The sequence below is a fragment of the Heterostelium album genome (genome assembly GCF_000004825.1).
Source record: "Heterostelium album PN500 unplaced genomic scaffold PPL_scaffold12, whole genome shotgun sequence".
Taxonomy (NCBI): domain Eukaryota; phylum Evosea; class Eumycetozoa; order Acytosteliales; family Acytosteliaceae; genus Heterostelium; species Heterostelium album.
The window spans coordinates 327,465-351,031 of record NW_008805074.1 but is presented as its reverse complement, the minus strand read 5'-3'; the positions used below and the strand labels follow the sequence as shown (position 1 = coordinate 351,031).

The following is a 23,567-nucleotide window of genomic DNA, read 5'->3' as shown; positions in this document are numbered from 1 at the left end:
CAGTCATTCAATTCAGTTTTTTTTGTTTTTTTTATGTTTTAATTTGATTAGTTTTTATTTTTTATTTTTTTAGTTTTTATTTTTAAATTTTTTTCAATCTCACACATTTTTACAACATATAATAATAATAATAATAATAATAAGTTAATTTAGTTATTATATTTATATCTACCAAAACAAACAAACATTCATTCTTTCATTAAATCAAATCAAATCAAATCAACAGTTTGTTTAGTCAAAAAAGTAAAATTTTTTTTTAATTAAAAATATTTTTATATTTATATATATATAGTTTACAATAATAATAGTATTGTAGAGAATGCAAGGAGGATACTATCAAAGCTATCAGAATGGCTTTCTCGGTTCTCCTGCCTCTGTAATTGCAGCGGGTGGTGGTCTTGGAATTGGATATACACCTACCACCAATGTTGTCGGTGGGCCAGGAATCAATGGTGGATCACTCTCACCGAATATCGGTTTTCACCATCATCATCATCACCAACATCAAGCTTCACATCAGAGATCAAATTCATCACCAAACAATCTGTCGCCAGCAGCGTTGTTGGTGCAGCAACAGCAACAGCAGCAACAGACACCTCAACCACCGCCACAGCCAACACACAAAACACCACCCTATCAACAGAAGAACCCACTACACAATCGTATTCACCATCAACGCAATGGCTCTGCTGACACGACAATCACTGCAGCAGCGGCAGTCTCGCCAGTCACTACAGATACACAGATTCAGCTGGGCACCTACGACGATTTGACGTGGGAAGAGATCTACATGATCTATCATCACTTTAATACCATCGATGCCGATGGCAAGGGTGTAATCTCATCGTTTCAGCAGTTGATTGCATACATTTCGTTGCTGTTCCCAAGCACACCACCCACCTCACAATTTCTCTTCTCAATAGGACTGCTCTATCCGGGTTCAGTACCGAATCTTCAGCAACAGAGCATGTCACCACTGACTATTCAGCAACTGATCTTCTCTTACTCACACTGCAAACCAATGATCAATCTTAGCAATGCATCCAACCCGACTACCGGATGCCGTAAATTCACACCAAACCAAGCACTCTACATGATTGACGTTTTTAACTCTGTAAAAGACAAGACTGGTGGTGTACCAACTCAAAAGCTTGCACTATTTGGTGCAGATCGATCAAAATTACCTTCTACTACTTTACCTTTTCACGAATTTGTACAATATATCGGTTTAAATTTTATACCTTTCGAAAATCTTTATGTAAGTAATAACATAAATTGATAGTTTAAATTAAAGTATATTAACAAATTTAAATAATAATTATTTAGAAATTACAACAATCACCAACAATAGAACCACAAACAACATTTGTTCAAGATGTAGACGATTTTGAACATGCCGATTTATTTTTTGATAGCAAACCACCCAATAACTATAATTTCAATCAACAACAAGCACAACAGCAACAACAACAGAACAATCAGAATAACTTTAATTTCCAAAACTATAATAATAACCAAAATAACTTTAATAATCAAAATATAAATCAGAATTTTAATAATAACAATCAAGCACAACAGAATAACCAAAATAACTTTAACAACCAAAATTTTGCTAATAATAATAATAATAATAATAATAATAATAATAATAATAATAATAATAATAATAACAACCCAAGTAACTTTAATGCTGCCAACCAAAATTTCAACAACAACCAAAACAATTTTAATAATAATTTCAACAACTATAATTTTAACTACCAGCAACAATCACCTCAAAACAATAATTTCGCCAACCAAAACAATTTTAACAACCAAAATCAAAACAATAATAATTTTAATAACTATAATAATCAAAATATTTTAATACCAGTAAATAACAACAATAATAATAACAATAACAATGGTGGTAATATACTTAAAACAAGTGGAAATAACATAATTTTAAATCCAAACATGTAAGTTTAATTAATTATTATTATTTTTTTTTTTTTTTTTTTTGAAAATATTTATTAATTTTTCTTTTAATAGTCAACAACAACAACAACAATCAGCATTTTCAGATATTGAAATACAGTTTTCGGAATTAGTTATACAGAATAAACTTGGAGAGGGTACCTTTGGTGTTGTATATAAAGGAACTTGGAGAGGTAGTACGGTGGCGATCAAGCAAATCAAGATAAATGAAGACGTTACAAATCAAGTTTTGGACGAATTCAGAAAAGAATTGACAATTTTAAGTAAATTGAGACATCCAAATATCGTACTGTTGATGGCTGCCTGTACGCACCCACCCAATCTTTGTTTTGTCACCGAGTTTCTCAATGGTGGTTCACTTTACGATATCCTTCATTCCAAAAAGATTAGAATGAACATGCCACTCTACAAGAAACTTGCAATCCAAATCGCCCAGGGAATGAATTATCTGCATCTCTCCAATGTCATTCACAGAGACATCAAGTCACTCAATCTGCTGCTCGATGACAATATGAATGTTAAGATTTGTGATTTCGGTCTGTCTCGATTGAAAACAAAGTCGACGGCAATGACAAAATCTATTGGATCACCTATTTGGATGGCACCTGAACTGTTGATTGGCGAGGACTACACAGAGAAAGTTGATGTCTATGCATTTGGTATCATACTCTGGGAGTTGGGCACCGGCGAGTTGCCATACTCTGGTTTGGACTCTGTACAATTGGCGTTGGCAGTCTCTACCAAAGGTTTGAGACCAACCATCCCAACGTCTTGGCCACCGCAATTACATCAACTCATTCAATCATGTTGGAATCACGAACCATCACTCAGACCATCATTTACCCAAATATTACAACAACTTGAGAAGATGCCTGTTTAGATTTAAAAATAAAAATAAACAAGAAAAAAAAAATGATTTGTTTGTTTTATAAAATCACTTTTAGAACTAAAAAATGGGTAAAAATATTTGTTATTTATTTGTTATTTATTTGTTATTTATTTTTTATTTATTTATTTATTTATGTATACTTGTGGTAAACGATTGATCGGAGAATACCAGCACCCTGATATTCAATTTCCTTAAATCATTTCCATTCAACGTGATCTATCACTATAGGTCCTTAACTATTATTGATAAGCTAAACAAAGTATTCCTCCCCACCAATATGGTATGTCAGATCATATATTGACTTTTTGTACATTTACCCAGTATATCTAATGATATGGTGCACCATTTATTATTTCATTTGCTTAAATTAAATATTCATGGAAAATATTTCTTTTTTTTTACCCAACTAAAAAAATAAGCACACTTTGAGAAAAAAATGGTTTTGCATTTACACAGTCAAATCAAGAAAAATAGGTGTTTAATTTCTTTTTCTTTTCTTACTTTTTTTTTTTATAAGTTTTTTTTAGAAACCACTGCTTTTGATTAGATTTAAATTAAAATCAGATTAAATAAATTAATACATTATTATTTATTTACCTTTATTATTTATTGTATTTTATTATTATCACAAAAAAAAAAAACCTCAATATTTATATAAAATGAACATTAGAACTAGCGCACCAATTTATATAAATCTACCATACCCAGATTCAAGAAGAAAAGTTCATATTACTTTTAAATATAATGATAAAGTATGTTTTATTGAGTGAATGTTATTGATAATTTAAATAATCTGACATCTTTCTATAAATTTGAAGTTTGTCAAGCAATCTATCATTATTCAGAACGAATGGATTTCTTTAAATCAAGTTATTGGTCATTTGAAGCATACCCCAATTATTAAGACTCTCCTCGATACAAACAAAGAAAATAGTCTCTATTTGTATACTACCGATGATAAGTTGATTAAAACCTTGTTGGAGATTGTCAATGACCAAAAACTCTTGTTAAAGTTTGAGCCAAACAATCCCGATATCGACTACTCAAAGAATGTAGAGAAACCCAAACCGGTTCCAGTGGCTATAGCCGTTCACAAGCCAATGGAGGATATGACCAACAAGCAATTTGCACTGTGGGAGAAAGATTATGTTGCCGACTCTGACTTTCTAAATCAAATGTTTGACTTGAAGTCGCGATATCCAGACAGAGTTGAGATTGGAGAATCCTACCCGTATACTGCAAGGATTTATATCTCCAATTCCACCGATCTATGGAGTGATACAAAGAATCTTGGAGCTTGGGTCTATTTAATGGATAAGCCAAACACAAAGCCAGAATTCACTGTATACTCTGATTATAACCAGCTCGCTTCCCACATTAAATACATCATTGAAACAACTCTCACCTCTGTATCACAAATCAATGATGTAATGGAGAAGTGTTTTGAAAAGTATTTCGAGATCTACAAGAATTACTCGTTAGACCTGTCATGTGCACCCTTTCTTGATGACGATATTATCAAGATTTTCCCTCCTGAATTCAAAGTGGTAACAACGATGACCAAATCCAATTTTTACTATCATATCTATCAAAATGAACATACCTTGTCCTGCAAGTCAGGACTGCCAATATCGATTTGCAAACGATCGTTGCTGGTTTTCAAAGGCAAGTTTATTGATGCTTGGACTTCTTTGAAGAAGCAGTTCCCAGACATCTCTAAACAACCCAAGAACGATATCAGATCGTATCGCTTCAACACAACCACCGATATCGAGTGTTCAATTTGTTTGGACGACTGCTCGCCTCAGGATACACTTCAGCTTTCATGTGGCCACTCTTTTTGCATTTCATGTTTCAAGCACCACATAACCTCCAATATTGGTCAGGGTAAAGGAAACATTGCACCAATTTCCTGTCCATCACATTGTTGCCCGAATATCCTGGACTCTGTAACAGTGGCAACATCATTAAGTCCAAACCAGCATCGACGATTTATTGATCAGCTCTTTGATGAGTATGTAATGATCACTGAATCGAAATCATGTGGAGTTGATGCATGCAATAGAGTTATATATTCATACCCTAACATCAACAAAATCATACCATTCATTCCCTGTGGTTGTAACAATGCTATGTGTGCTTTCTGTGGACAACCAGCAAGTCATTGGCCAAACCCATGTACTATTGAATATGTGTCTCGCGATACCCTGAGAGAGTGGATCAGTATATCAACTATTTTGAAAACTACAACACTGTGCTCACGTTGTCATGTTGCTGTTGAAAGAACTACTGGCTGCAATCACATGACTTGTAAAATGTGTGGACATCAGTTTTGTTATGCTTGTGGAGGGGACTACTTTAACCATTTAACCTGCAACGTCGAAGGAAAATCCTATAATGCAGCCAAATATGCTATCCAATCACTCAATCTAAAGATTACTGAAAACAATTTACTAAAGATCGGACAGTTTCAAAAAGTCCCAACTTTTCTCGTAAGTTTTCACTGTTTCAACTTGATGGACCGGTTATTTATTTATTCTCTAACCTTTATATCTTTTTTAGGAGTTCAAACATAAATTCCAAGAATATTTAGATAAACATTCGGCGAATGACGAAGAAATCAACTTGGTACAACCAATAATTAAATTATTTAATGAATTAATGGCAATGCCAATAAAACAAAGAAAGTTGGAGAAATGCAGAGAGGTTGGTGATTTAATTGGTTCCTTTTGGCAAATTACCAAAGGAAAGAGTATCCACAGAACAAGCCGAACATCCATTAAACATTCAAATGAAACCGATGTTTTAATTAAAACATTGATGTGCGACATTTTATTAAATGGTTACAGTCAGGTGGTTACACAGTTGTTTGTCAACTCGAGCATCGAATTGTTCAAGATGGAAATCATTAGAAATCTGAACAAGAAGTTGGTCAACAAAATCGTGTTTACCAATGACAATAGTCCGGATTCTCAAAAGACCTTAAGAAAGATCAGATTATTTAACAAGGAAGGATTTGAGGTCTTTTCAGTCATGGATATCCCTCAAGGCGATCAATTGTATGTCACATTGGAAGGTGAAATGTTTATTAGTCAACCAAAGGACGAGCAGAATCCAAATCTTGTTGATAGAAAAAAACAATTGTTGGAGCAATTAATTCATCTTCAATTGGAAAGCAACAAGGATAGTGCCATCGAAGAGTTACAAGATTTAAGAACGAATCCATTGTACAGAGAGACTTGTTTTTCAGATCAAGAGAGAACAGACGAACAAGCTATCATTGAAGCTCTACAGGATTTCAGTGACGACGATGATGATAATGCTTATTATAACGAAGATTGTGAAGAAATTGGAATTTATGATAAATATCAAGATTATGTTGACAATTATTAAATCATTCATTTTATGTTTATTATACATATCAATCAGGTATTTTTATTTATTTGATTTTATCCATTTCAAACAAGATATTATTGTTTTTATTGTACATGTTTTGATTTTCTTTTTTTTTTTTTTTTTTTATAATCTTGAGATATCTCTTCCAAACAAAATTGTTTTGGACCAATCAAGTGATACCAAAAATTTGTTTTTCAAGCTAAATTGTTTTTCGAGATAAATTGCTCTCCACGCCCACCAGACACCAAAACCTCCACCAGAAAACTTGCCTGGGATATCTGCTACTGCATTGTGATGACCTGTATGTAGGAAGTTAAAATTAATAAATATATAAATATAAAAATAAAAATTACTTACCGATATAAGCAAATGATCCAAGATGTTTATATCTAAATGGTTGAATTTTTTGATCTAGATAGTCTTGACTGGGGTCTTTGGTCATATTGTTCATTGTCTTAGCCAAATAAATACCCATCTGATTGGCAACTTGGGCTGTGGCAGGGAGAGTTGTCAGATTGGAATCGATTTTCTCAATAAGATGCTGGAACTCATCGAATTGGAGGAAATTATCCTTGTTCACATCAAACTCTGCAAACTCTTGTGGTAGACGGTTGACAAATGGTTCAAGTTGTGGGTATCTCTGAATGTTATTCTTGACCAGGTGTAACAGCTCATCGATGCTCAGCTTATCGTCACCATTTTCATCTGCCTCTTTGAACATCTCTTTGAGATGATCTAAAAGCTTCTGTTGGGTGACAGTGGAGCAATCTCCAATGGCATATACATTCTTTTTGGGAACACCAATCGCTCGGAGATAGACATCGGTAGAGATGGCACGATTGTTTGATTGTTCAGGAATGGAATCACAGAACTTTTGTGTGAGTGGACGTGGACCTACACCAGTACACCATAATGCCATACCGAATGGTATTTCGTAGGAACGCTTGTCGATTTTGCTGACGACAACTATTTTTCTTGGCTGGACTTCGGTGACTCTAGAACTGAAGAGAGCATTGATGTTGGATCTCTGGAATTCCTTTTCGGTATAGTCAATGATCTTCTTATCGTAGGTGTTCAAAAGATGTTCAGCCGATTGAATCAACGATATCTGACATTTGGCAATGATTTCCTTTGGGAAGATCTTTGCCAGGTCGTCATAGATGTAGTCATAGATTTCACCAGCAGCTTCAACACCAGTTGGACCAGCACCGACGATCAAAAAGTGTAGTGCGTTTCTTTGTTCAATCTCAGAGATACCTGGATAGTTGGCTCTTTCGAAGCAGTCCATAATCTTGGTTCGAATCTTTCTAGCATCGCCAGCCTCCTTTAGGAACAGACAGTTCTCTGTTACACCCTTGGTACCCATTGTGTTTGGCATACTACCAACGGCAATAACCAATTTGTCATAGGGTATCTCTACGTGAGGAAAGCTTGTCACAGCACCTGGATAGTCTGTACTAGCGTCCTTGATGATAATGTAGTTATCGTTGTAGACAATATCGATGCACTCTGCTTCAATAAACTGAGAGCCACACTTTGACAATCTTTTCAAAATTCTTCTAATTGGTTCTGTAATGCTTCGAACTTCAACTGATCCCACGGTTGCAGCTGTCAACATTGGTGTAAATAAGAAATACTTTTTTTTTAAAGTTTTATTAATATAAAGATATCTTTTTTTTTTTTTTAATTTATTTTAAAGTTTGGTTACATACATTTCTAGGAGATACAACAATGACTTCATATTTATCTAAATCGATATTGTTAATAAAGGCAAGTGATGCCCATCCAGTTCCCAATATTACAATTCTTTCTTTATCACCAGTTTTCTTTATTGATGTTAATGGTTGCTTTGGTATAATGATTTCTTTTTTATCTTCACCCTCCAAGTAAAGTATAGAAAGAGCACCACCTAACAAACAACCAATACCACCAACTAAAAATGGCATTCTACTCGATCTCTGTTGATTAAATTCACCATTCCCATTATAATGATTGTTATTATTGCCACTGGTAAAACATCTTAAATTACTACCAGTAGAGTTAAATGTTGATCTATTGTAAACACCACCAACACTACAATTCTTTAAAAGTTTTGATATATTTCTATTTATAAACATACTTGTAAAATATATATAATGATATCAGTTAAATAAAATATAAATAATAATCAAAACATTTAAATTGGCTTTTGTGTGAAGTTAAAAAGGATATTATTTTTTAAAAATTAAATTCATTGAATTGGTGATAGTGTGGTTAAAAAAAATTGTATCTTCAGACTTTTGGAGCATGTAATTAATAAATTGTCATTTTATTTGATTTACAACCGAATATAATTGCATTAGAGTATTGTAAAAGTCAAATTGGTCAAGTGATTTGGGTGGAGTGTTGTTGTTGTTGATCTGATCTTGATCATTTGTAGTAGTCATCTTTTGATAGTATGGAAGTGTGTTTAGATTGTCAATAATCTTGATGATCTCACCTAGATACTGAAGACTGGAGTACGATGATTTGCATTGTATTGGTAACGAAATGTAGTGTTGATACTGTTCCAACAGTTGTTGTTTAAGTAGCTGTCTGAATTGCTCTAGTTCCACTGTGGTTGTGCACTGCGCGAATGGATAATCATAGAGAGTGTGATCCTGTTGTGACATTTGGTCATAGATTCTAACCAATCGTTGTTTGTCATCGTAGAGCAGTTGCGTAAATGTACTTTCGAATAGCTTGAGTAGCGCTCTTACACTTCCGTACACAACAAGTCCCTCTGGTTGCAATTGACCCATGACAGACGCTAGTTTGCCAACCGACTCGATCGCTTTCTTTGCCTCTGTCATAAGATTACCATTGAAAAACTGGAGCATCTCGTCAAAGCAATGATTGTTTCTAAAATTAATGAGTGGTGGATTGTTTTCGATGGTTTTGTTTCTGATGAACTGGCGATAGTAATCGATGCTTTGACGTTGTTCACGTTGGAACTTCATAAGTTGTTCTTGGAAACGTTGGTCTAAATGTGAAGAGCTAGTGGATGATGGACGGTCACACAAGTCATTGTTGATGGCTTCATCTAATCCTCTAGAGGCAAGGAGTTCTTCAACGGTCAGGTCTAAATGTGCAGGAAATTGAGGTGAATCGATGTTGTATTGTTGGATGACACGGAGCATTACATCGAGCATCGATGTCTTTTGTTCAAAATTGAATTCGTCTTGCCAAATCAAAAGGAAATCATGGAGTGAGTTGACAATGTTGTTGGATCTTTGTTCACATTTGTTGTTGTGCTTTTCGATATCCTCTGGTGAAATAGATAAATCTTGGGAGCACATATTGATATAGTTGGAGAGGTGCAAATAAACGGAACCATATCCTAAAATCATTGCATTCAGAAGTAAGACATTCTCTTTACTCAACCAAAGATCAGCTTCGTTGGATGGAGGAGTAGATAGTAGCCAATTGAAATACAAAACAATTCTATAGACACTCAAAGAGTGTTTTCTAGATTTTAAGATTAATTTATTTCTGATATTATCATTATTATGAAGATTGATATTGATATTGGTGTCGAATGATGATGATTTTAGAATTGGACTGTTGGGTAACTCTGGACATGGTTGAATATCACTAATGTCCATAAGACTATCTAACAATAATTTATTATTGGAACCAGTCATTGAAGAACTGGAACCACTTGATGTTGTTGTACTACTGGAAAATGAATATCCTTCATTTTCAGATTCCACCGATGACATTGAACAGTTGCTATTGTTGGAACTGTTTAAAATATTTAAGAATTTTTCAGTCATCTTTAAATATATTAGTTTTGTAAAGACAATTTCTATAAATTACAATAATTGATATGATTTTCTTTTTTTTTTTTTTATTATTAAAAGTATTATCTAATTATTAAAAATACAAAAATTTACAAACTATTATTTATAAATAAGATTAAAATTTATAATTTAACAAAAAATGTTTAAATAATGATTTCAATATAATAATACAATAAATCTTCTTATTTATTTTAATATTTTTAAAAAATAAATAAAAAAAACAACAAGTATATATAAATAAATTTTTACTATATAATGTAATAATTCTAATCTTGTTAATAGATAATGTTAATTTTGTTTAAGAGTAAATATCTCTTTACTTTACTATTTAAATTAAATACTACAATATTTATTATTCAACCAACAAATAATAAACAAATATATAAATATAACTAAAGAGATATTTAATAAATTACTCCTAGGTTTGATTCTTATTCATGATTGATAGGTGAGCGAGGTCTCTTATATATTTTTCAGTATTAAATAAAAATTGAATAGTCTGGTACTAGTCTGTGTTTGTATTTGTTGGATGGATGAGCACGCTGATCGCCAAAATAGACATTGGCTATTCTCAGAAAAGATATCTGACAGATTAATCTTGCTCTAGATTCTAATATCATTGTATTGTTAGATTAAAAAACACTTTAAGATTCGCATAGATTAAAAATCAAAATGTTCCAATGACAACACCATGCTTTTCTCTTTTTGGAATTGAATATCCAAGATAAAAAAAAATAAAAATTTTTTTTTTTTTTGGTGCACCATACCACATGTGTTATTTTTTGAAACCTTGATAATTTGGAGAGGTATTTCGCCTATTAATGTTTTTTTTTTAATAGGAAAACATGAAAATCGAAATCCATTGGTGGAAAATGGGGTTTCCAAAAAATCATTGTTATTTTTTTAATCTTTTGGGATCTGTGGTACTTTCCAACATAACGATTTGGAATGATAGTATGGTTGAATATCTATTATTGTAACTCACACAGGGTTGCTGCGGGTGACAATTAAATTAGGTTAATGGTTTTTTTTCTTACCTCAAGTGTCTCTTGTTTCTGGAAAGATTTTATATGTATCTGTCTCACTAATTCTAGTGTTACAATTCAGAATCACTGTTTTTTCATCTAGCATAGATAACAACAAGTTTTTTAAACAGATTACATAGATTGGAAAACCATAGATTTTCGATTAATCTGATATTATCTGTAAAAATTATTAATCTGTTATTTAAACATTTTAATCTTATCTTAAAAATTGCAAAATATTGTTCTTTTGGAGAAGAGATGTTTATTTATTGAGAGACTTACAATGAGACGCTTTTTTCATCAAAAATTGTTTAAAAGTCATTTTAAGTTTAGACTATATAACCTTTTTGTCTTTTAAACATAACAATAGAGACTTTGATAAAATAAAAAACTTGGCTTCTTCTTGTAATTTAATAATTTGAATTTAAAAAAAATTTCCCTCCTTTTTTAAAATTTTAAAACATCTGTGATTTTAGAAAATAGCGTTTTAATATATATTGAAGAAATTATAATTAATATTTTATATTTATATTTTTTATAAGATAAGATGAATGAATCAAAGACTGAAGAAATCGATGGTGATTGTTTGTTGGAACAAATCAACTCGATGATTGATGATAGTCAAACAATAAATTACAGATGGCTTTCAAATAAATTCAATATAAATCCAAATATCTCTAAAGAGTATGTTTTCAATATTAGTATCATCATCATCATCTATTAATAGAGAGTTCTATTTCTAACATTTGTGCAAAAGAATACTATTTCATATTTATAAATCAAATTCAGATCTATATATACCATTATTTATGATATCAGGTATACCTAAAGACAGTGCTGTATTATCTTATAATTTAGTACCATTAAAAGATTTAGAAGGTATATTTTAAACATATTTATATATTTATTATAATTATTAGGCTATTAACATTATATATGCTCTACTCTTTATTTAATTTAATAATAGAATCAAAAGAAAAGTTTTTATCGATAAACTCGATTCATGTTTATAGTTTATCAAAGGATACAACACCAACAGACCCTACCAATGCTGTCACATTGTATATTAATGATATAAAGGAAAAGTATCAAAATATGAGACCTTTGGGTGAAGAGTATTTCGATTTGTAAGTTGCTCTAATATATACTTGTTTTTCTACTTTGTTCATCGGTAGAGTATATTAACAATGATTTTGTTTCTTTAGTAAACCACCAATCGTTTCCGATAGTTTTAAAAAGAGAGAGTTGCACAGAGCTTTACCGATTTCAGTTCATCCTACACCATTTAAAGCAGATAAAAAGGTTACTGTTCAATCATCTACAACTAGTACAGCAACTACGACTACAGCGAAACCAGTAGCTCCTACATCAAAACCAGCAACTACAACTCCAGTCAAGTCTGCATTTACAGACTTTTTCACCAAGGCACCAGCTGGTGGTGATAATAACCCATTTGCAAAGTATGATCAAATGAGAAATGAAGAGAAGGCTGCTCAAGCTACAAAGGCTGCTATTCAACCTGTTGTCAACGTTGCTGACTCTATCTCAAAGAAGAGTGCAACCACCAAGTCTACTACCAACAGTACTACAACTACCACTAATACAACCAACACTACAACCTTAGCAGCAAAGAAGAAATCTGATCAATCTGCACCCAAACCGGCACCAAAATCTAAAGCCAAAGCCAAGGCCAAATCGGATTCTTCAGATGATGATGATGACAGTGACGATCCATTTGGAGATGACAGTGAAAGTAGTGAAGAGGAGATGCCATCCTATAGCAGAATCATGAAGAACAGAAAGACTATCGATGACAGTGATGAGGAATCAAATCTGAGTGGAAATAAGAGAACACTCCTGGAAATTGAATCGGGTGGTAGTGAGGATGAGAAGGAAATGAAGAGAAAAGCTGCTATAGAAGCCGCCGAGATTGAAAAGAAGAAGAAAGAAAAGGAGGAGAAAGAAAAAATAGAGAAGGAGAAGAAGCTCAAGGAAGAAAAAGAAAAGAAAGAAAGAGAGGCAAAAGAGAAGAAAGAGAAGGAGAAGAAAGAGAAAGAAAAGAGAGAGAAAGAAGAGAAAGAAAAGAAAGACAAAGAGTTGAAAGAGAAGGAAGCACAGCTACAAAAGGAGAAAGAGGAAAAAGAGAAGGCAAAGAAACTAGAAGAGGAAAAGAAGGAAAAAGAAAAAGAGATAGAGAAAGAGAAAGCAAAGCAAAAGGCAAAGTCAAAATCAAAGAAAGAAGAGAAGGAGGAAGAAGAAGAAGAAGAAGAGGAACAACAGGATGAAGAAGAGGATGAAGAACCAAAGAAGACTTTGAAGAAACAAAAAACAAGTGCTACTTCTAAATCAAACAGTAAGGTGGAGAGTGAGTCAAAAGATAAAAAGACTAAATCAACTAAGAAATCACCAAAGAAGTCTGCAGCAAAAGCAGACGATGATTCTGATGCCGATAAAGATGATGAGAAATCAAAAACAACCAAGAAATCACCAAAGAGCAAAACAACCAAGAAAGCTGCCAAATCAGATTCACCAGATAAGAAACAAACATCCATTACCTCTTTCTTTGCACCAAAGAAGAAATAAAATACTGTCAATCTATTATTTTTTTTTTTGGATATTATAATATTATTAAAAAGCATTTATTTATATTAATTTTTAATCGCTACTTATTAATAATACTTTAATGATATTATTTATAGATTATATATATAAATAATTATTATTATTATAGTAATATTGTAATTGAACAATCTGATTATATTCAGAATCAGATCGATAAGATAATAAAACAAAAAAAGTATTTTACAAAAAATATATGTCGTCGTTCATTCTAAATGTAGATATACATTGGTTTAAAAAGCAACCTGTCTGTGGGAAAGTGGTTGAAATGATTCGATATTGCCATCGATGTTGGTCATCTCCTCATTATCGTTAGAGGTAGTGCTATTCTCGGAGGTGGTGTCGATCATCATTGCAGAATGATCGGCCATTATCATCGGTGAGGTGTTGGTGGAGGCTGCTGAAGTGATGATTCTTATCGGTGAGATCGGTGAGATGCTTGGGTATTCCTCTGGTGATTCACTTCTCAATTTGAAAATACCATTGAATGACATGTCATCGTGGATTCTGAATACGTTTAACGTTAGTTTACCGTGGTCAGCAATCTTTAGACTATATATAAACGACCAACCAGAGTCACCACCCGACAACTTGAATCTCAAGACAGATCCATCGAAATCGACAAACTCTGCAGAGAATTTATTTTTAGTGTAGAATACAGATATTTTGTAACCATCATAACTGATCCTTGTTGAGCTGTTGACATCGACATCACACCATTGTTCACTCCATAGACCTACAAACTTTGAAATACTATCTACTTTTTTAGATTCTAAAATGATCATATTAATATAAAATGAAATGTTGTTAACAATGTATGTATGTTTCCAAGCAAATTACCTTTTATATATATTTGCTTTGCATTTACTCTTGGAAGTGGTTGTGGTGGTGGGATATTAAATGCTTGTTCAAATCTAAATTGATAGGATGGATAGAATCTTCTCCAAAGATAATCACTACAAGACAATGTGTAGCATTCTTTAGAGAGTAAACCAAACTTTACTAAATGCTCTGGCTCTAAGCATACTAAAATATTTAAAATAGCATCATATGATAAAGATTCTAATAATGATACATCATTGAATTCATCTAAAAGGTTGAAGTTTATAACAATTAGTTGCTGATGAACTATATGATTGGAACCTATATATAACAGTGTTAAAACAACTTACTTTCTGATCTTTCAATATCCATTGAAACAATTTCCATTTGAGATAAATATTAATATATATTTTCGAAAACTATAATATTATAATTGGTAAAATACAAAATTAAAGTTGTAATGATACAATTATTTATATATATATGGTTCAATTTTTTTATTATTTAAAACAATATTGATGTTACAATCTATTTTTCTATCTTATCTTAATCTCACTCTCTAATATCTATAAACGACAATGGTTGATAATCGGTTGGATATATGTGTAAGAGTGGTAAAGATATATAATTGTGGTGATACAAAAGTGGTTAAAAAAAAAAAAATATAATATATATTATTGTTACACTAAACAAAAAGCAATCTAAAATCAAATAGAGAGAGAGAGAGAAAGCTATCAATTAAATTACTACCCCCTATTCTCTTTAATTATATATTGCTTTATTTATATAAATATTTATATATAACTAATTATTTGATTATTTAAGCTTAGTTTTCAGTGTTGTCTATTTGTGTGAGGGAAAAAAAAAAAAAAAAAAAGAAATGATGTGATGTGTGTGTGTGAAATAAATTATTATTTTATTTGTATTGATACAATATTAGATAAAAAAAATACTTTGCAGACAGTGAGTTATGATAGGCAAGTGGTTGCAAAAAAATGAGAATTGAATGAAAAATCAAATTTTTTTATTTTATTTTTTCCCATACTATCCAACTGACTTTGGCTATCAATCAATTTTTTTGTGGTTTTTTGATTTTTTTTACTCAACTACCACTGATCTAACTTTATACCAAAACCAGATTTTTTTAAAATTAATAAACTTAAAATAAAAAAGTTAGAAAGTTGAAAGTTGATAGTTTTAAGTTTTTGTTTTTTTTTTTTTAAAACTATTTATTAGAAAACAATTATTAAATCTCTTTAATAATTTTATCGTTATTTGTGTTAAATGAAATAATTAATTAATAATATTTTTTTTGGATGATGGGGAGTGTGTGATACTGAAATATGTAATGATTTTGTTATTCCTTGACCAATCGTTTTGAAAGCTCTTCAATGGATACACCTTTTGTCTCGGGTACAAAGAAAAATACAAAAACGAAACAGAGGAATGACACACCTCCAAACATCCAATAGGTAAATGTCTGTCCAATTGCATTGAGAAGATGGAGGAATGATATATTTACAATGAAATTGGCAAGCCAGTTCAACATTGATGCAATGGAAACGGCTTTACCACGAATTTTCGATGGGTAAATCTCGGAAGCGATAATAAGTGGGATTGGTCCTAGTCCAACAGAGAACATCAGCTTGAAAAAGACCATACCCGCAACAGCAAGCCAACCACGTGATGTCGAGTGAAGTGGATGATCTCCATAGCCCCAGAAGGCACCACCAAGAACACCGAGTCCAACGATCTGACCGATCAGACCAAACAACAAAAGTGGACGACGTCCAAATCTATCGATCAACCAAACACTGATTAGCAACATAATCATCTGAGGAATACCAACCAACGCTGAAATCAATACCGATGTATCCTTATCGAATCCTGCACCCTCCAAAATCGTAGTACTATAGTAAATTACACAATTGATACCAACAAACTGTTGGAACATACTCAATCCAAAACCAATAAAATAAACTTTCAAATATTTCCTTGATGACAAATTTTAGAGAATTAATAAAATCGCTTATTTTAAAAGTATGATATTACTTACTTTTTCAGTAGTTGAGTCCAACCTTCACTACCTTGTTGTTCATATACATTATTCTTGATCTTTTGGATCTGTGCGTTTACGGCCTCTGTAGAAAGTGAGCTATCCAATCGCTTCATTGTAAGGAATGCATCGTTGACTCTATTTTTGGAAACCAACCATCTCGGTGTTTCCAAGAACCAGAAAAAGAATGCCATTTGCAATATCGAGGGTATTGTTGAAATTCCAAAGGTATAACGCCATCCATTATCTTGATGAATCAATCCGTATGCAACCAACGATGAAACCATGATACCTAATGTGATTGTACTTTGACGTAGCTATTGAAATTGGTATATAAGAATGCTATTAGCAAAAATAAATAAGCAAGTAAACAGAATATCTTATTTACCAGACCAAGTGAACCTCTCATGTGTTGTGGTGCGATCTCAGAGATATAGGTTGGCACTACAGTACTGGCTATACCAACAGAGATACCGGTGATGATACGTCCAACCATGAGCATACTAAAATTGGTGGAGAACGCAGTCAGCAATGGACCAGAGATATATAAAAGATTGTTGAGAAGCAGTGTGTTCTTTCTTCCGATTCTGTCGACAAAGATACCACTTCCTATCGATCCTACCATGGCACCAACCAAAATAATCGATACCAATGCACTCTTTTCCGATGTTGTAAATTTGAAGATCGATTGCATCGTTGGCATCGTCGGTGATATTACACCTGTATTATAACCAAATTCCAGTGTCGATAGCACTGCCAGCGAGGTTGTAAAAAACAATAGCCACTGCGATCGAGCAGTGGATTTAGAGGTATTTGATACTATTACCGGACTATTATTGCCATTATTATTATTGTTGTTGTTGTTGTTGTAGTTGTTGTTGTCGCTATTGAGACCACCATAACCTAAAAGATTTGGATCTATGATTTGATTGTGACTGTTTTGGTGTTGTACCCATTGGTAACTGTTACCACTAGTGTTATAATATTCGTTGATAGAACCTACAGTGTTATTATTATTATTGTCGTCCGATAACAAAAGTGACTGCACCTCACCTATTTGTACTTCATTGTCGTCCATAGATTCGAGAATAGGTGTATCTGAGCCTACAATTATTCCCTCTCTAAGCATTTATAATCTAATTTTCAACAAAACACACTATTTTATTTTTATTTTTTGGATCTTGATTATTCAGAAATATAAAACAAACTACAATAAAAATAAAACAATAATTGAATGATTCTTTTTAAAAAAACAACAAAATTTGATTTAATATCCTATGAAAAAATCTCGTGACCAAAAAAAGAATGAAAAAATATTCTATTGATCATTCCAAATACTTTTTTTGTTTTATGTAAAATTATAATCTGCAAAGAGTTTATTTTACTCGATTTATTGGCTAATAATGAAATAAAAAATAACTTTGGTTTCATTGTAAAAGTATGGTTCATATGTTTGCTTAAGTAATAATAATTTTTTTTATATTCTTAAAAATATAAATATATGATGTTTATCAGATATAAGAGAGTTATAGAAATAAAAAAAAACAAAGTTTTTATAAATGATTTAGTTATAATTGTAGACAAGTAAAGTGATCAAGATGAAGCCATAAATAAACCCAACCCATTTTTTATTTGAATTTTTTTTTAAATTTTTTTTGTGTTCATTTTTTTATTACTAAATTTTTTCATTAAAAATAGTAAAATCAATTATTTATTTTTTAAATATATATCTAAATACATAACAAATAATAATGTCTAAATTTGGAGGAGCCCGTACGTATTCTCAACAAACATAAAATGTATTGACAAAAAAAGAAAAACATAAATTAATACTATTTTCATAGCAAAATGTCCACTTTGTGCCAAGAGTGTATACGCTGCTGAAAAAAAACTTGGACCTGGAGGTAAAGATTATCATATGTATGTATAGAATTTGGTGATGCTAGTGGTAATGTGGGGGTGTAGGGTAGAGTGACACAGAGAATGATCAAAGGGTTTGCTATGGTTATTATAAAGTGATTATGTACTTTAAAAAATTAATCAAATTGGTTATTTAATGGTAGTGCATGCCTTGTATGTACAACATGCAAAAAGAGTTTAGATTCAACTAATCTTTGTGAAAATGAGAATAAACCCTATTGTAAAGCTTGTTATGGTAAAAACTTTGGACCAAAAGGATTTGGATTTGCTGCTGGTGGTAGTATGATGCATACCCAATAAAACAACAATAACAGAAGCAAAAAGCATGCTATGGTAAAAACTTTGGACCAAAAAGGATTTGGATTTGCTGCCTAGTGGTAGTATGATGCAACAATAACAGAAAAGCAAAAAGCAAAAAGAATAACCATAGATATTTAAATATTTGTAAAATTAAAACAAACAAAAAGAAGAAAGAAAGATTCTCTCTTTTCTTTTGAAATTATATAAATATTCTTTTGCTTTATTATTTATTATATTAAATTATTTAGTACATTTTCCATTGGAAAATATTTGGGTCCAATAGGGAATACCTTTAGTACTCTCAGCCACTGCCAAACCGATCAGTCTTACATCTGGATCCAACATGTTTTCGACATTGGTAGGCTCTGTCGATAGTGCCTTTAGAAAGTCTTGATCGCAAAAGTAACTGCCACCCATGTTGATGGTAGCGACATTGAAGCTTTTCATACCGAATGCTTGCAACAACGATAGAAGATCACCCTCGGCACTGTCTTGTGTGACTGCATATTTCGATGCCATATACTTGGAATGACTTTGTGCAGCTGCATTTAAACATGGGTTTTCAACTACTCTTGTAAGATTAAGTTTGTCTCGCTCCTGATTGACAACGTCGATCTGATATTTCGCATTGAATTTCACTTGACTGTTATATTTATTTCCAACGAAATTTCGAGGTAATCCCAATATGTTGGCTTGATATGTAATCGATGGAGACTCACAGTTTATTAAATTGAAAAACAATAATAACAAGATAAATAATATATTGATAATACTATAGAAATCTCCAGAGTAGAATTTCATTTGTTTTATTTTATTTTATATTGTTTTAGTTTGGAAGTGTATTATAATAATAATAAATAAAAAAAAGTAAGTTTCTTTCGATTTGATTGATCTAGAAATATTTTAAAAAAAATATAAATAAAGTAATCAAATAATATTTTGTTGTTGGTTTTATTAAATATATATTGCAATTTTTATTGGACGACGATTTATAATTATTAAAACAATAATGGATTAGCGAAAGAACACAAAAGCAAATGAATAATTAAAAGAATTTTAATTAATACTCTTACAACTTGTTATTGTGAGTGGTAGTTTAGTTTGTTGTTTATCACAATAGTCAATTACTATTATCTATACAGCAACAATATATATGATCAGCAGAGTGACAACGATTTTTATCAAGCAGCTATTAAAATTTGATTTTTATTAATTTTAGTAAAAGATTGATTTCAATTTATTCTATTACTTGTAATTGGTTATTTATGTAAAACAAACAGATTGTGATTAATTAATTTACGATACTCTCTGAAAATATAAAATCAAACAATATTGTTGTTTATTATTACTGCCGAATATCTATTTTCGATTGAATGATTGAATATTATGATTGAAAAGAGTGATATCTTTTAATAAATGAAATCAAACAATATATAATCACTGTAGATCAGATTATAAGGGAAATTAAACAATCACTCTTAATAATATCTGATATCATTATTTTGATGTTTAACATCATGACTTGTGTTTGAATTCATTAATTTTGATTATTGAAGTGTGTCTGTTCATGATCGAAACTTTATCAATAACCACAATCATCATCATCATCATCATATTAAGAGAGATTATATACATTCGAAATAATATTAATGAGATAAAGATATCTAATATATCATATTAAATTACTATTATCATCGATTTCTATTGATTCTTTTAAAATTATGTTAATCTTATTATTATGATTATTAATCTTATTAGTATGATTATTAATTGTTTTAATTATACAACATTGTTCAATGTTTAATGTAATTCTATGATTATGACTTTATATTTTAGTAAAGATTTGTGTTGAAATGATGATGATGATGATGATGGTGATGATGGTAATGTCTAAATCTGAATAAATAAAGAATCAAAATTGATTAATAATATTATTTGTTTGTTTGTTTGTTTGTTTGTTTATTTATTTATCAATATTATAATTGATCAATTTTAAATGCTAAAGAATAGGTTCATGACACCTTTGAGATAACTAACGATTTCACCAGAGTCCAAATTTGATACACCATAGATTCTATCAACAAATGTAATTGGTACCTAATAAATAGAGTGAGATTAATGAGTGAATACATATATATATATATATGAAGATAAATCTATAGACAATATTTAACATACTTCGCCAATCTTGTAACTAAATTGATTTGCTCTGACCATCATTTCCATTTGGAATACGTAACCCTTTGACTTGTTTACAGATATCAATTTTTCCAATACCTCTTTTCTATATAATCTGAATGAACCAGTGAGATCGGAAACACCAGGTGTAAGCAATACCGATGCAATGTAGTTTGCAACACGACTGGTTAGCTTTCTATAGAAATTCCAACCATAGACACCACCACCCGATTGATATCTTGTTCCAGTGACAATATCACAGTTTTCTTCTTTTTGTTTACTGTTTTAATGTGATTTTATAAATAAAACTATTAATCATTGATGACGAGTAATAATAATAATAACATACTTGATGAATTGTGGGATGAACTTTGGATGATGAGACAAATCAGCATCCATCAAGATGATCCAATTACCGGTTGCTTTCTTGATACCATCCATGTAAGCAGAACCCAAACCCATCTTTCCTGGTCTTGAAAGAATCTTGATCTTATCTTCACCATATATCTTTTGTAATTGTTGTGCAATTTGCAAGGTACCGTCAGGACTGTTATCTTCTACAATAACGACTTCATAATTTACAAAACTAAATCCGATATATAAAAGTTAAAAAATAAAAACTAAATCCAAAGGATCATAACAATAATAACATACTTTTTCTCCAACTCTGCATTGATCAACCAAATAATGATTGGAAGATTCTCTGATTCGTTATAGGTTGGCAGAAGAATGGTGTACTTGTCCTCACTTGAGGAACCAGATGATTTTGTTGTAGTCTTACGTTGTGACATCTCTACTATCTAATATATATATATATATATCTAAATTAATTAGAAATACACAACTTTAATTAATAAATAAATAAAATAATCTATATATAAACCGATCCTATCACCTGTTAAACTATCTGTTATTAAAAATTTATGACTCATCATTAAAAAAAAAAAAAAAAAATTTAAGCAAAAAAAAAAAAAATTTTTGAACTTCTCGAGCAGATTTGTATCATGATATGATCTCTTCAAGACTTGTGCACAAGTTTCCAAACACTGTAATATACAACATGTTGTTTTTATTTATTAATATATATATATTGTCAATTTATTTATTACCAAGGTAATGAACCATTTTCTGTAAAGTAACCAGCGGTTGGACCATCTTGTTGAGTTGCAAAGTCCGCGATGAATTTAGCTGCTACTTCTGGATCTTTGGTACCACGATGATGATTAAGATCGGTCTTGGTGAATCCTGGATTTAAAGAGTTAACACGGAAAGATTCCGACTTTAATTCCTTTGCGAGTTCGACTGTAAAAGCGTTTAGCGCGGTTTTGCTTGCACGATATGCAAAGAATGTTGCGTTGTAATAGATATACTCTGGATAAGCGTTGAGTGCAAGTGAACCTAGATCACTGGATACATTGACGATACTCTTCTTGGTTCCTACTCGCAGGAGTGGAATCAGCTTTTGTGTGAGAACGACAGTTCCAAAGAAGTTTGTCTCGAATGTTTGTTTCATCTTTGAGAGTTCCGAATCGATTGCACCCTTTGGCTCAATTGCGATACCGGCATTGTTGATGAGAACATCCAGATGGTCGATCTCTTTAATCAGCTGAGCAACGGCAGTCTCTATCGATGTCTCACTGGCAATATCCAATTGAAGAACTCTCAGTTGGTGCTCTTTATTCTCACGACCAACCAGAAGTTCAGATCTGGCTTTATTTCCACGCTCCTCGTCTCTCGAACCCAAATACACTAAATAACCTTTGTCAAGCAGATGCTTAACTGTGTAAAATCCGATACCCTTATTGGCACCAGTTACCAAAGCAATTAATTGTTTATCAGTTGTTGATTCCATTTTAATTTATATATTTAATTAATTAATTTATTTCTTTATTTATTTTAATTATTAGATTTGATTTAGTCGATATTAATATATTAAACTTGGTATTGTTAACCATTCTATTTATATCTTGTAAAAATCTATAAAAATAAGCAAATAATAATAATTACATCTTCCACTATGGAACAACCCTTAAAAGAATCAAATTCCTTTTTTAAAAAAAAAGATTCCAGCATATTTTTTTCGGACTTTAATTTATTAAAATTTATAATTTTGGAAAGTCTGAAATTGATGTTAATTTTTTTTTTTTTTTAATCTTTAGATGATATTAAAAACAATAATCATTTTTAAAATAAATAAATTAGTGATTTATCAATCTTATGATAAAAAATAGTTTGTACTTTAATTAATCTATTTATTGAAATTTATATTATTTTTGTGGTTCATTGCAAGTTATTAGTATAACCCCCCACACTCAAGTTGTATTTTATTTTGTCTTTTTTACCATGTGTGAATGTCAAAAGAATAATTTTATTACCAAACACTATTCACATAGTTTGACAGGTAGATTGTTGTTGGTGTTTCATTGGGAAAATAGATAATTATATCTATTCGATATTACCAATCAATAATGCAAATCATTCGTTTAGTATTTACGATTTAGGTTTTATTCTTTGTATCCTCTATTCCTTTTTATTTAAACCAAAGTTGTCTTGAATACAAAGAT

General features: G+C 31.3%; 9 protein-coding genes across 9 annotated transcripts; 4 read left to right on the top strand and 5 right to left on the bottom strand.

The window, feature by feature from the left end:
• Positions 1-319: 319 nt before the first annotated feature.
• Positions 320-2,857, top strand: PPL_10106 (serine/threonine kinase; the record flags this gene model as incomplete). Its single annotated transcript, XM_020580888.1, has 4 exons — positions 320-561; positions 1,036-1,258; positions 1,327-1,958; positions 2,032-2,857. 4 exons carry the CDS (start codon positions 320-322, stop codon positions 2,855-2,857), a joined length of 1,923 nt encoding a protein of 640 aa, XP_020428473.1.
• A 668-nt stretch (positions 2,858-3,525) lies between these two features.
• cnrK (RING zinc finger-containing protein) lies at positions 3,526-6,259 on the top strand (the record flags this gene model as incomplete). Its single annotated transcript, XM_020580887.1, has 4 exons — positions 3,526-3,618; positions 3,712-4,293; positions 4,726-5,358; positions 5,429-6,259. The coding sequence occupies 4 exons, from the start codon at positions 3,526-3,528 to the stop codon at positions 6,257-6,259; spliced, it is 2,139 nt and encodes a 712-aa protein (XP_020428472.1).
• A 126-nt stretch (positions 6,260-6,385) lies between these two features.
• PPL_10104 (calcium-binding EF-hand domain-containing protein) lies at positions 6,386-10,056 on the bottom strand (the record flags this gene model as incomplete). Its single annotated transcript, XM_020580886.1, has 4 exons — positions 6,386-6,561; positions 6,620-7,898; positions 7,975-8,343; positions 8,584-10,056. The coding sequence occupies 4 exons, from the start codon at positions 10,054-10,056 to the stop codon at positions 6,386-6,388; spliced, it is 3,297 nt and encodes a 1,098-aa protein (XP_020428471.1).
• Positions 10,057-10,368: 312 nt separating this feature from the next.
• PPL_10103 (uncharacterized protein) lies at positions 10,369-13,691 on the top strand (the record flags this gene model as incomplete). Its single annotated transcript, XM_020580885.1, has 8 exons — positions 10,369-10,387; positions 10,923-10,977; positions 11,127-11,155; positions 11,442-11,513; positions 11,651-11,809; positions 11,928-11,987; positions 12,076-12,235; positions 12,314-13,691. The coding sequence occupies 8 exons, from the start codon at positions 10,369-10,371 to the stop codon at positions 13,689-13,691; spliced, it is 1,932 nt and encodes a 643-aa protein (XP_020428470.1).
• A 269-nt stretch (positions 13,692-13,960) lies between these two features.
• PPL_10102 (F-box protein) lies at positions 13,961-14,936 on the bottom strand (the record flags this gene model as incomplete). Its single annotated transcript, XM_020580884.1, has 3 exons — positions 13,961-14,499; positions 14,568-14,870; positions 14,900-14,936. The coding sequence occupies 3 exons, from the start codon at positions 14,934-14,936 to the stop codon at positions 13,961-13,963; spliced, it is 879 nt and encodes a 292-aa protein (XP_020428469.1).
• Positions 14,937-15,906: 970 nt separating this feature from the next.
• On the bottom strand, positions 15,907-17,734 carry PPL_10101 (sugar porter family MFS transporter; the record flags this gene model as incomplete). The annotated part of the gene is made up of 3 exons (XM_020580883.1): positions 15,907-16,459; positions 16,606-16,922; positions 16,994-17,734. The coding sequence occupies 3 exons, from the start codon at positions 17,732-17,734 to the stop codon at positions 15,907-15,909; spliced, it is 1,611 nt and encodes a 536-aa protein (XP_020428468.1).
• A 622-nt stretch (positions 17,735-18,356) lies between these two features.
• Positions 18,357-18,825, top strand: PPL_10100 (LIM domain-containing protein; the record flags this gene model as incomplete). The annotated part of the gene is made up of 3 exons (XM_020580882.1): positions 18,357-18,378; positions 18,450-18,525; positions 18,669-18,825. The coding sequence occupies 3 exons, from the start codon at positions 18,357-18,359 to the stop codon at positions 18,823-18,825; spliced, it is 255 nt and encodes an 84-aa protein (XP_020428467.1).
• Positions 18,826-19,065: 240 nt separating this feature from the next.
• PPL_10099 (CAP domain-containing protein) lies at positions 19,066-19,626 on the bottom strand (the record flags this gene model as incomplete). Its single annotated transcript, XM_020580881.1, has 2 exons — positions 19,066-19,468; positions 19,574-19,626. The coding sequence occupies 2 exons, from the start codon at positions 19,624-19,626 to the stop codon at positions 19,066-19,068; spliced, it is 456 nt and encodes a 151-aa protein (XP_020428466.1).
• A 999-nt stretch (positions 19,627-20,625) lies between these two features.
• dgtB (glycosyltransferase) lies at positions 20,626-22,855 on the bottom strand (the record flags this gene model as incomplete). The annotated part of the gene is made up of 7 exons (XM_020580880.1): positions 20,626-20,715; positions 20,863-20,922; positions 21,004-21,283; positions 21,353-21,589; positions 21,658-21,799; positions 21,887-21,930; positions 22,113-22,855. The coding sequence occupies 7 exons, from the start codon at positions 22,853-22,855 to the stop codon at positions 20,626-20,628; spliced, it is 1,596 nt and encodes a 531-aa protein (XP_020428465.1).
• Positions 22,856-23,567: the final 712 nt, after the last annotated feature.